General features: G+C 45.0%; 1 protein-coding gene across 5 annotated transcripts in view; it reads left to right on the top strand.

Moving 5' to 3' along the window:
* The window catches only part of PHC2 (polyhomeotic homolog 2), a 646,847-nt gene that overhangs the window by 596,331 nt on the left and 36,756 nt on the right, over positions 1 to 13,760 (top strand). For all 5 annotated transcript variants that reach the window (XR_013594766.1, XM_078643027.1, XM_078643026.1 and 2 more), the window contains one exon: positions 2,118 to 2,232. Coding sequence is in view for 4 of the 5 variants with exons in the window: in XM_078643027.1 (XP_078499153.1) it covers positions 2,118 to 2,232 (115 nt within the window). In the remaining variant the exon portion in view is untranslated. The remainder of the gene's footprint in view (positions 1 to 2,117; positions 2,233 to 13,760) is intronic.

The following is a 13,760-nucleotide window of genomic DNA, read 5'->3' as shown; positions in this document are numbered from 1 at the left end:
TACCTGTTGTCCCGCCGTCGTCCTCAACCTCACTCACTACACTCTCAGCAATATACCAGCTCCGCTGTAATCAGGCGTCGTAGCACACCCGGGACATACTAGGTGTCACTGGGTGGGCCCGATTATGAAGCATGCCACCAACTAGGTTGGTGGGTGAGGGCTTCATGAATACACCAACAAGGTGCCCGTGACAGAACTAATTAGAGTACTGCAACACTTTGGTCAACTTAAGCTAGTCCTCTTTGATTAATCACATATAAACCCCTCAGGGACTCGGACTAGCTATCTAGTCCTCTCTCTCTCTCTCTTGTTACACGGATAGAATATGCACTGCCATACAAAAGTAATGATTCTCAAAAAGACACGGCATGCTTTGATAACATGTCCACAGTCGTGGAGGGGCTGAAAATGTTTCCACACAAATGAGTTACCTAAGATAGATGGTTATGTGACAGTGTGCTTTAAGTATTGTATAGACTTTGCTAACAAAAACCCCACTAAAACGCATCCCAGTAGAAAATGCATACTTCTAGAAGAAAAATAAGTATGTTGACATGGAAGCTATAGACTACAGACATACAGAGACCACCATATTAAAGGATTCCAGAACATGTGTTGGATAACTTGCAAGGATGTTTTCTTTCATATGCCTATAATCCCAAAACACAGGGCATAGGTACAGTTCAGGGTTTGTCAAATTATCTTCTAGCATAAAATTCAGTATGTGCACGTATATAGTTGTGTAGGCTACTGGACCGTCAGAGGAAAGTGTGTTCAGAAATGCTATAATTCCATATATGGCATTATGAAGTTATTGCAATGAACCTAAAGAAATAACATTTAACATCAATAGAGTTAAATATCTTCCTGGAAGCCTGTGCATACATCCAAATGCCATTGTATTTCCTATGGGATAGCTTCCTTCCGGCAGAATACTGCCATCTAACAGATGTCCGTCTAGGACAGCAAGGTAGGTAGAGTAATTACTGATGAAGATACCGTAATGTATCAACCTAGCCCCCCATGCCAGATTACTTATGAGACCAACACAAAATGTGTTACCAAAAGGGCACAGGTAAAGGAGACATGGCAGATCTATGGTGGTTAATTCCCTAAAACTGCAGAACATAAGGTAATGTCTTGCAGTACAGCCATTCAGAAATCCTCAGCCACCATCACAATAATTGAGCCCCTGACAGTTGAGGAACACACATGCAGTGACTAAAGGCACAAGCTAAATATACTGTGCACTATTACAGTTGCACAGTAAAGGTTGTGGAACTGAAAACTAGCAGTGAAATTATTTCTGCCAATCATACAGAACAAAATGATACCTGTCCCAATGTACAATACAAGCAGGATGCACTACATTGTGAAATCAGTGGGAACACATGCATCCCGCTAACACACAGAGAGCACTGATATTACGGGATTGAACATTACAAAGATGGATCAATATAATGGTACAGCATATCCTAGGTGTTGAAAACAATATGACAATAACAATAAGGCACAATGTTAAAAAGAGCCACAAATGGAAAATAAATCGGGGCACTTTGGAGAAGCTGTTTTTTATTCAGGATTCTTACACCCTGACCTAATTGAAATAAAAGACTCACAATTCCCTACCAACAAAAGGGGCGTTGAGGAACGTGAGATGATGAGCATGCCCAAAGTTTCTCCTTGCCCCTTTAGCCCTAGCAGACTAGAAATTAGAACATGGAACCAACATACCATATCTAGTCATGTATGTCGCTTGAATACATTTGATCTTTAGCTACATTAAGAATCTACAGACAGATCAGTCCCTTGTAATTTTGATATTAGTATACTCTCTTGCATTATTAATTAAATGAATCTGAATCAGTATTCCTTCAAATGTCATAGTCTTTGCACTAAAGGATGACTTGGAACCAGAAGTGAATTTTTAGCTTGCCTACATGCAACATGAAACTACAGGAAAAGGGCCCATGGGGTGATATACTGGAGTGCACTGGTAGTGATTCCAACCAGGATATTGGAAATATTCCTTGTTGTCACATTCACTTCGCCCATTGCTGGCAACTGTTCCGTTCCTTTGCTTGTGAGTAATTGCTTTCATTACTTTTTTCTCTCAGAATCCAAAGATGATGCGAACACCCCTAAACTAAAATGTGAACTGTGTGGTCGTGTGGATTTTGAGTACAAGTTCAAGCGGTCCAAACGTTTCTGCTCCATGGCTTGTGCAAAGAGGTAAGAAAGTCCTGTCCCACACCCCTCATAGACATAAACTGGTTGCACAAAACCAGCAGAATGTAGACTTCCACCATTTCATTATATCTACTTTTTTTATGTACTCTAGACATCCAATGACTGTTAGGATTACTCTTATGCTATAGTACGGTTTAGAGACTCCTGTAACGAACATTCAACTGTACAATCTACAGGGACATACTGCAAGGACTCTCCATAAATATTTACTCTCAAGTAGACACTTTAAAGATATTGGAAGCATGACCTCTGGTTCGAAGCCAGGTTTCTCGCTTGACTACATTGTTTATTTTTAAGTAAATTACATAATGTTGAGGGTCTTCTAATTGAAAGTGCATAGTAATTGGATAGATGTGTAAATTACTGACCTTATACATACTGTAAGGTTATGCTATAAATACCAGATAATAACATTTTCAAATTACATGCTACATGCACTTGCCATGTTGACAAGCTACTTCTTAAGGGCATTCTTTAATATTGTGCTTTTTGATAAGGATGTACCTTAATCACTTACTCTCCTTACATAACATTATGGTATACAGCTTCAGGAGGGTATGTGATATGTGCATGGGACTGTATAAGAGAATGCTTTAAGATGATATTATACAAATATACTAAAGGAGCTACTTTAAGACATGCTCTATCAAGTACTGGATTAGAAAAATTCCAAAATGCATTGAGTTGATTAATGAAAAAATAAACTTAATATATCAAGATTGCTATTTATGAATATCAACACCATCTTGTCAATACTTCTTCCTCTTTAACTGCCAGATTATAGCAATAAAGTAAAGTAAAGTCCACATTTGTAAAGCGCACAATCACCGTAAGGGTCTCTAGGCGCTGGGGGGCCGTCGGGAAGATTAAGCGAGCTATTGCCCAGAGTCACATGGTGCTGGGCTAACCTGCCGCCGGAGCCGGGGATCGAACCGTGGTCCCCAGATTCCAGCGTCAGTCGCCCTGGCCGCGGCGCCACACCTCTCCAGAGGTGCTCCCAGTAAAAGTCCTATGTTTCTGGCACTGAATTGGTCTCTGGGTGGAACATTTTAGTGCCTTTTGATCTGAGAGAACATGGAGGAAGAAACATGTTTTTGTTAAAATCTGACAATCATGCAGCAGGTGGAGGATTATATTGTAAATGCAGCAAATATTTAATGAATCCAAAAATGCTACTGCACAGGAATTGTGGGAATTCCAGTGTCCCTGACTTTAGTGTGATTTCCCATTGGTAATCCTGAATAGACCAAGGGAGGATCAATAAAATATCAGGCCTGTGCGAAGCACACTCCTCCCAAATGCTGCAGTGTGCCTCTCACTGTGACTCTAAAAATGGAACCATGTACATAAGAGGAATAACGCTTACCCAGAATAATTGTAATACATTAATCCACATTGAAAAGGCAAAATGATGTGTATCCTGCCACAATTTACCAAGGCTAGACACAGATCTTAGTAGGAGGCAGTTAAGCCACTGAGATATACAGTTGGTAAGTGTGACTTTTGCCACACGCCCCTGTTGGCCACCAAAGTTTAACAAACCTTGAGTGCTAAATCTTTGCTTTTCTCCTAAATAAAGTTGACACATACTGGACGTCTTATTGACAGTGTCTTCTGTTTGCTTAAAAAAAAGGTGGGTGGGGGTGATATTTCACAAACCCATGGGAATTAAGTCACTTCATTTTCATTCTGGCTTTGTATCTTCCATGACATAGTGCCTTTAAGTTGGTAGATTTTCTGACCATTTGTGCAGGAGGCTTCCTTGTGATTTCAAATAATGTTCTTTTCAACACCTATTTGTGGGAATATGGCCCCTATTGAAAGTTCCACGCCAGCTCCTTACTTCATAAAAAATGTAAAGTTATTAATGGTACAGTTTTCTAGATACTAGATGACAAATGGGCCAGAGAGAAAAAGAGACTAAGCAAAAGGAATAAAAAAATGTCTGCATAAGATTTGTCAGTAGTTTCTCAATAAATATCACTGGTAGACTGTTATAACTTTTTCCATCTGACAAGCCCATAATAACATCAGACACACAGAAGTTTGTATTTAGAGAATTTGGTGCCACAAATCTTACAGTGCCTTATCCATTTCTGCTTCTTATTTGACCTTAGCACAGCTGCTTGGCTTACTCCTCTAGCTGCTCTAGAGATTTCCTTCTAGCAGGCCACCTCGGCCAATAACTGGATAGCTTGTTTAGCCTCTAAGCGCATTTAAAGATTGTGTCATAGAACACACAATGTCACCTAAGAATTCTTCGTAATGTCAAACCGTACAATTTTGTTTTAGAAACCAATGATCACATGCTACTCTCAAACTCTCTGTACACGCACTTGTAATTCTTGTTTTGATTATGATAATGCCTCTTACCGCCCTCTCGAAAATTCGAGTCACCCTCTTATAAACACCTTTCATGTGTCCGCTTCGCTCCTCTCAGTCTCCCACAAATCTAATCAGACTGTCTCTTGCGGTAGGGGTCTGGCGTGTAGGTGTTCTGTGAGAATTGGTGCAAGACCCATTGCTAAGGATTATCAACTCACGGGACACTACTGATGGAGTATGACACCCCTGCCCAACGACCGCGCTGCTGTCCTAGCTTTCTGAGTTTGACAGTGGTCACCACTGCCAGCGTTGTTCCCGTTATTGTATCTGTGGTTGCTTAGTTTAATGCACAAATAATATATAAACCATCTTTCAGCTAAACTATATAGAAAGTGCAGTTTGAGATGCTATTGTCTCCATATTGCCCAATCTAGATCTCTGCATTCCAAATTATTAGATGTTAGCCCAGTTGGTTCTTGGGAAAAAAACTGTTCCTATAATTGCCAGGACAAATGGAGGTCTTGGGGGAAAGCCATTGGCTGTAGGTCTAGACTCCTAATAACATGGGATGAGACCAGCAACCTTAACAAAGATAGTGCTCCCCTTAATTTACTTAGCAAGTGCAATTTAACAGTTAATTTATAGTTTGTGTGTATTCCCTTATACAGCACCGTTCTGCATGCACATCAATGTACATGTGACTCAAGTCATAAATAGCTGTCATAACCAAAACGTTTCTAGAAACTTTGTTTCGTTGTTTTGTATTTGGGAGATCACTTCTAGAAATGAAGCCTACAACAAGCATTGGAAATGCAATAGGTCTCGCAGCATTAGAGTTAGTGCTTTTAGAATTGTTTATGGGTTTTTTTTTAAATCTTTAGCATTTTTGTTTCCTGTAGGCAATGCTAAAGAATTACAAAGAAAAAAAGCCATAAACAAATCTAAAAGCTCTAACTCAAACGCAGGAACATTAACTAATTCTCCCACAGTCACAGTATACAGAAAGCCTGTGCGGTTTCCTTTTAGTATAATGACTCCACCTTCTGAGTTGTTTGCGTTGCGCCAATACCACGAAGAAAGCCTTAGCACTCTTGAGGGGACGCAGCTATGTAGGTTCTGGTAGACCGAACGGTGGATCGTGTCATTATGGCGGCGTTTTTCCCATTGACCGTGTATTGTGAATCCACCTTTAACTGTACCGGGGGGGCCCCGAGAAGACGCAGCTATGTGGGTCTTGTTGATCGGGGATCGGTGTGATTAGGGCAGCGCATTTACAATTCACTACGATGTCATATTGGTTTTCCTAGGAGTGGTTCAGGGGTGGCCAGCTGTTCTTACGTTTTGTGGTCAGTGACAGGATTACAAGGTATGCAGAGATTGAACTAGGGAGTGGTTCATCAATATTAAACTGGCAAGGCAATGCAGGGACGGGGCTGGCCAGAGTGCAGCCACGTGACAGGCAGGTTGGGTGCCGGGAGAACCAGATGTCTTAGTGAATGTCTTACTGAATCGGGGTGGACACTTCAGTTCTGTCTGTGTTTCCAGCAGACGGTGACTGGCTTGCACATAGTGCAGCCACCTAGCCGGGGCACTGGTGCACTTTATTTCATAAATTGGCAAGATTTCCTCACAGCTGCTTGCGTTTCTTGAGAATGCTGCACGTTACTTAAATATTGCTTAGGAAGCTCTATCTTGCGACTGTGAATGGAAGGGGAGGGAACCCTGACGTAGCGAAAATATTGATAGGCTGAAAACTGGTGTTTATGCTAATTGGTGGTAACAACTGCAGGCAGCAAGAACTAGGCAGTTCGAGATTGGTGTAGACAGAGCACAGAGGTAGTCGTTTGCAAAGGTCCGAAAGGCGGACAGTAGGGCCTTCAGCTGTAGCGGTCGTCAGGGTTGCTGAGGAGCAGGGTTTGAATTTCGGCGGGAATGCTCGACATTGTGCGACTCTGGGCAAATCACTTAATTCCACAATGTTGGTGTGCCGTTGTGTAACGTACTGGAGCTCGTGCGAGGGGCTCTGATACCACATGGCTAACCGGTTAGTGGTAATATTGTGACGGGGGCGCGCAACATCTTGCAAATCTGGGGAAATCACTTCATTCCTGCATGGTGACGTTGCTAGTGAAGCCATCAGGTTTGGCACACCAATGAAATAGGGGTAAACCCGTTTTTGGGGGTCGAGTTTGGCTGGGTCGTTCAGCATGTTGGGTTTGGGCCAAAGCACTTGATTATCTCTACTGTTGTGTCGGTCGATAACGCAAGTGACGGAGGCTGGTGCTCTGATACTCCCATTGCCAATCAGTTGTAATCTAACAATTGGGGCGAAGTGGTTGGTGTTAAATTCATCTGAAGACTTTTAGTGCAATAAGTGGCCCTAGTGCGCGCTTAGAAGGGATGGTGGTGCAATTTGTATCTTAAGCCTCGGTGCAATTTGTATCTTAGGCCTCGGTGAGGGGGCGTCACCAGCATCGGGATGGCATCTATTACATGAGGTGGGAGAAAAGGATGGGGGTGGGCGGGGAGCGTAGGGACGGCTCAGAGGCCTGAGGCAGAGCGCACCATATGGAGAGGGAGGGGGGTGGCAGTGGGAGGGTGATTGATGGGCGGGGCAGTGCTGGGGAAGCCTTTGATGTGGCCTGGCGGCCGTGGAAGCCGGGCCTTTGAAGTGAAGCTAAGCTTCACTTCAAAAGTGTCGGAGGAATGCGGGCGGCTGTGCACGCGCTTTTAAGCTCAATGCGCATGCGCATTGAGCTTAAAAGTCACGGGCACTGCAAGGAATCGCCACGATTCCTTGCAAGTTAGATAAAGAGTAGATGAGCCCCTATAGTCTCGCTTGCTCGATGCGCATGCGCATCGACAGGCGAGACCTAAAAAAACAAGGATTTGTAAATCTTTGGTGGAATAGGTCTTTCAAGGCTGCACTTTAACTGCAGATTCCTCACCTCGTAAATCCCCACAGGTGTCAGACCTGATGCAAAACTAAAAAAGCTGCGCTCCTGCGGGGCCAGTAGGTTGCATTGTGTGGCTCTGTGCCAACTTAGTTCCAGGCCGAAAGTAACAACCGGAGTCAGATGTAAGTGACATCAGTTCCTCTCTTTGCACGCTTTCCTTTGCAGATGTGGAGTGCACCTTCTTGTTTTCATCTCTTGAAGATATTTTTTATCTCAAATCCAGCAACGTGCAAGGGACCATGTTACTTCCTTAGACCACAGTTTTAAACCTTGTACAGACTGCCACAAACAGACGAAATGTGCATCTGTTGTTCGGGTTCAGCGCACCACTCCAAAGCCTGCAACAGCTGCACCCAAATGAACAAGAAAACACGAGGGAAAGCTCTACGTGACAACAATGTGAGACTCCACACGGGTCCTGCTGCTGTTCAAGTGGGACTTGACTACTCTCAATCACTATAAAAGGCTCGAGGGTGTCGCCTGCCTCTCTAGCTTGCTCCCATCCCACTGAGGAGCTGATTTCAATCCTGATCCCAATACATCCCGACTTTCTGGGTCTGTTGGCGACGTTGCAGATGATCAAAGCGTTCAGGGAGGCCATGTTGCACTTCTTCTGCATTCTTCCTGCTCCCCCTGCCATGCCTTCGGACCCCAAGGGCCTCCAGTCGGGTTACCCCCAGCAGAGCTGTCCACTACAAAGTTTGTGCCCCTCAAACCTACTTCGGGTTCTGCACTGGCATACAAAATCTGTGCCTCTCCTCTGGACATCGCCACTGAAGGATCCATAACGCATTGTGCCATCTGACTCTGAGCTGAATTCATCTCGAGTGAGGCTGCACCATGATTCTGACATGGTACACTAAATATTCAATCCTTCTGACTGGCACAATACCATTACCACGCAGTTGCGCACAGATACCATACAAACTTTTGACTCCGACCTCGACCAGAGTCAGCTGTATGCAGACAAGAATAGTGCTGATGGGGACAAGTTTGCCCCACCCTATGATGAGGGAAACTTGATATGTGGACCTGCAATATGCTGGAGGACTGGGTACCTCACCAGCAGCTGAGGAAACCAAATCCTTTGCCATGGTTATCTGGAGATATGTAAAGAAGTGGTTCTGTCGGGAGAGTGGCAATTCATTTGTTCAATGTATGTAATACAACCTGAATTTTTAATTTTCAATAGCAAACATTACAAACTTAATGTAAAAATGTAGAAAATGGTTCAACAACACTTTTCAAGAACTAAATTGAGATAAATGGAACACACCAAAAAGACAACATTTTTGGTCAAAAGTGACGATTGTATTGTATGAATATTATGTATACATATCCATGCATATAAATGTCAATAAAGCAATAAAATACAAAGCGATAAAGTGATTGAAGTGCAGGAAGGGTGACTTGTGGTGATAGCTGAAAAGTGCTATACATATACTGTACAAATGGGTAACATATACGACAATCCAAAAAACAGTTATGTTAAAAAGTCCATTTCTACAAGCATGAATACTCGACCCAAGTGTGACTTTATAATCGGGTCAGGGAAGCTGCAGGGATGAATGTGACTGCAACGTTGACGTTTTGGCCCTGGGCGCCTCTGACGCATATTAAGCTGCGCTTCTGCCCAGGGTCAAAACGTGAACCTTGTGAAAGAGCAGAATGCTGGCACTCACAGTGAAGCCAGCCGATACAGAGAGAGAGAGAGACTGAATTGTAATAGATGCAAAAGGTCATGGTCAACGCCAGACCAAACTAGGGGCCACATTATTAAAGAAAGTCTGAAAAGTGCACCCATTGTATATGTCCTTTCATTAAGTGCAGCTATACAGCTTTCATGAATTCCCAAGAATTTACAGAAGTAGGATAAGAAGTAGTACTCCTAGAAAATATTTGTGAACTGCATTTTAGCAAGAGCAAATATGCATGTGTAGATTTGTTTATACGTAAATCTGAGTGTTTGCAAGCTCACTTTCCCTCCAACCACTTTTTTCCCAACTCTGGAAGAAGGTTTACATCTGTCATTGTCAGGAGTAAATTTCCAACATTTCTCAGTATGGGAAAAGATTAGAGAAGAGTTGTTGAAAACCCTTAAAATGTGCAAGTTAGTAGGTTTGTACAGACTCAAAGGGGCATTCTAATCTGGGAACTATTGCTTACCACTACCTTCAGCCCCAGTATGTAAATCTATGGAAAAGTGGCAACATAAGGGGATTGCAAGTATTCAAACACTACTAAGGTAGGACCCTGGCATAATCAGAGATGCTATATCAGAGCTCTTATATAATGAGATTGCTGCCACAATGTGTCACTGCACTACATGGCACCAAAGGGACAGGTGGATTTTGTTACAGTACAAGTAGATTTATAAAGCAACCTGCTACATGGACACGTAGATATGTTATGAAATCCCACACCCCTGCATGCATCTCAGTTATACGTCCCTGTGAAAACAGCCTCAAAACCACTTTAATATGCCATTAGTGGCACATAGTCACCCGGTGGGAGGCAAGATCCTCCCCTTCCTTCTGCTGTGGCACAGCATCACACCCAAAAAATGGCTCTTTCAAACCATTCAATGGGGTTACGCCGTGCCATTAGTTTTCAATCCTCCACACCTGCCACCTACATCAGAACAGCTTTCAGAGGACCGCCTGTCTGTTTTAGGGCAAGAGGTGCATGCTTTTCTGGCAGAAGGAACCATAGAGCGAGTTCTGGACTCTGAAATAGAGACTGGATGTTTTCCCCGCTGCTTCCTTGTGACTTAGAAGGATGGAAGCAATCATCCTATTTTGGAATTTCGCTCTCTCAATGCCTTCTTGTTGAAGGACAAACTCAAGATCCACATGCTTCCATAGATATACGCCCTGGATCCAGGAACTGCAGGACACCTACTTGCATATCCCCATCCTGCAGGAACACATATGCTACCTACATTTCAAGGTGGGCCAGGAGCATTTTCCATTTGATGTGCTTCCTATCCAGTGCCCTATGTAATGGGAGTGCTTGCTGCCCCTGTTTGGAGGTTAGGGCTACCAATCTCCCCTACCTTGATGACTGTTTGTTGGAGGCGGGCTCACCACAATCCAACATGGACCACCTCCAGATGACGGCGAACCTCCTCATATCGTTGAGGTTCATAATTGACCTATCGAAGTCGCACCTCACTCCTTCGCAGAGGCTTGCTTTAATCAGAGACATCTGGATATGGTGCGATTTTCGGGCCTTTCGTGTGGATTACCAAGCCCGGGACATTCATTCTCTGATCCCGATATTTCAGCCTGGCTCCTGGGTCTAAGGAATGAAGGCTATGAAGCTTCTTGGCCTGCTGGTCTACTGGCCTCCTGCATCCTGCTTGTTGACCCTGCCAGATGGCACATGCAAGCTCTGGAGTCAGCTCTGAATTCTGAATGGGCCCAGCACCAAGGGAATCCATCGGATTCCATCCAGGTTTCACAGAAGACTGTTAGAGATCTGCATTTCTGCCTGATCGACCACAGTTGGACCAGCAACCCCACCAGGTCTTCCTACCCCATCCAGATCTAATTGTAGTGACAGACATGTCACTGCTGGGCTGGGGAGGTCAAATGGGCAAGTTGGAGATCAGAGGCCTCAGCCTCCGGCTGAGACTCGACTCCACATCGATTTGCTTGGTGTTGTAGGCTTTCTTGTCATCTATCTTACAGAGGCAGGTTCTCACAGGCAACACCCCCGCCATGTGCTACTGCAACAAGCACGGCTAGTTGGTGTCCAGGGTTCTGTGCCAGGAGGCTCTGCAGCTCAAGAACTGGCAGGCTCGTTAGGGAATCTCCCTGGTCGTGAACCACCTTACAGGATATTTGAACACCAGGACAGAATAAGTCAGTCAGTGAGACCTAGCGGATCAAGAATGGCAGCTATATCCACAGGTGGGGCACAGCATCTTCCAGCAGTGGGGAGAACTGTGGCTCAATCTCTTCCCCACCTCAGAGAAAGAGCAATGTCAACACTTATGCGCATTCCCAAGAAGACTCTACCTCGGAAACTCATTGCCTCTTGAGTAGAGCTCAGAACTCCTATATACCTTCCTGCCACTACCCTTCCTCCCCAGAGTTTTGAGGATCAGAAATGACTGGTCCCAAGTCATCTTGATAGCTCCTGTTCGTGCTAGGAAAGTTTGATGGTACCCAGAAATTCTGGGTTTGACCATCTGTCCTGTGACGAGGTTGATGCTTCTGGAGGATCTTTTGTTGCAGTGGCAGAGCTGGGTATTACACCCGGGTCTGCACAATCTGCACCTCCATGCATGGAGATTAAGCTTTTTCAGTTAATTCCCCTTAATGTTCCTTCTGAAGTTAAACATTTGATCTTGGTAGTCAGGCACCCTTCCACGAAATCGGTGTACAGCCAGCCCTGGGATAATTTTTGGCTTCTTGTGACATTCTCCAGAGGAACTCATTGCAGGCCAAACTATCTTGTTGGTTCCAACTTTGGCCCAGTGAAAAACTGCAGTGGGTACTGGGAAAGGTTGCTTGTCGGCCCTTTCAGCCTTTTTTCGTTTGTCAGACCAGCTGTCCTTGTTCAAATCACTTGCTGAGATCAGATTTCATAAAGGTTTGCAATACTTATTTCTCCCAAGACTCTTTGTGATGCCACATTTGATTTGAACTTAATTAAAGTCTTCCATTACACCTCATGACCTTGAAAAGAGTTTGTTCGAGGCATATGAGCTGCAGATTGCACACTGTGCATAGATCGCCACCTAGTGTTGAGCCCGGATGTTTGCAGTTTGTTTTTGTCCTGAAAACTTTTTGGGATGTCACGAGATAGGTGACTCCTCCTCTGGACCATACTGCACATGGACATCGGTTCCATCCTCAGATTGTTTTTTTCCGCCAACGGGCTCGAATGTGTTTCCACCGCTCCAGTTTTGAACCGATTTTCCTCTGGCGCGCAATCCTAACCCTGTTCGGCGGTATTGTTCCGATCGCGCTCCCCATCAACGCGACTCTTCACAACTTCGAAGTCTTCGATTCCGGTCGTCGACGAAGGCCTTCAGGCCTACCTTGGCCTTACTTTCTTGCTCATGGAAAGGACGCCATTCATGAGGTGTCCTCGATGTAGATCAAAGTTTCCCCACATCGATCTACATGAGGTGTGCAACCTTTGCCTCTCACCGGAGCACGAGGTCAAAGACTGTTCCGCTTGTGACTCCTTCTGCTCCAAGAAGATGATTCTGGACCGACGAGCTCGAAGAACAATGGCTCGCTCGTCAGCATCGATCCCGGACGACATCTACCAAGAGGGTGTCAACGTGCCAGGGCAGGAGCGAGCCGAAATAAGCGCCGAAGACATCACGCCAGCTCAACAGCACGTAAGTAAGAACGTCGACCCTTCCTCGACACCCTCCAAAAACGCTTCGGTCACACCCTCACCTTCGGGCCCGGGTGCACACCGAGAGACTGCTTCCCACGCCCCGCCCTCGGGCTCGGCAAAGAAGCCTACTAAGCCTTCAGGCGGCTCGGGCTCGAGTCAGCCTCTTCCCGGTGTCAATCCTACACCGACACCGAAAAAGAAGCCATCTTCCTCATCCACGCCGACCGCTGCTTCGACACCCAAGCACTCGGCACCGAAGGTTGGCACCGGCTCATCAACGTCAAAACCGCACTCAGGGCCGTGTAAAAAAACTACCTAAAGGTCCCGACTCCCACTCTTCGGAACCGAAAAAACCCACAGAACCGAAAAAACACGTTCCAGTTAAAGACAAGGGGCACAGTTCTAAGCCAAAAGACTCTAGACCAGCTACCGAATCGGTGTCAAAAAAACCTCCGGAACCGAAACCTTCAACACAGAAGAGCCTTTCCTACCAGATCCTACTCAAAAGACTCTTGTAAAGGATCCTAAGACTGGACAACTGTCTCTTAGCTCTAAGAAGAGACCACTAGAGGCGCCTGCACCTCCTCCTCCTCCTCCTCCTCCTCCTCCTCCAAAGAAGAGACATTGCAACCTCTCCATTAAGGGTCCCTTCTCCACTTCCCCACACTCTTCCCTCTCCTCCACCACATCATTCTCCTACACCATCCCCTCATCCAGATGATGATGTAGACACAGACTCTGATGACACAGGTGGGGGTGCTTATGAACCTGTAGGGGACAATAGCAGCTACATGGTCTACACTGCACACATTCACAAAACACTATTGTGTAGATGTGCAAACCAAGCAACAAGCTAAAGTGGGCCAG

The sequence above is a fragment of the Lissotriton helveticus genome, chromosome 5_1 (genome assembly GCF_964261635.1).
Source record: "Lissotriton helveticus chromosome 5_1, aLisHel1.1, whole genome shotgun sequence".
Classification (NCBI taxonomy): domain Eukaryota; kingdom Metazoa; phylum Chordata; class Amphibia; order Caudata; family Salamandridae; genus Lissotriton; species Lissotriton helveticus.
Note: the sequence above shows the minus strand (reverse complement) of the source record. Positions and strands in the feature narration are given on the sequence as shown.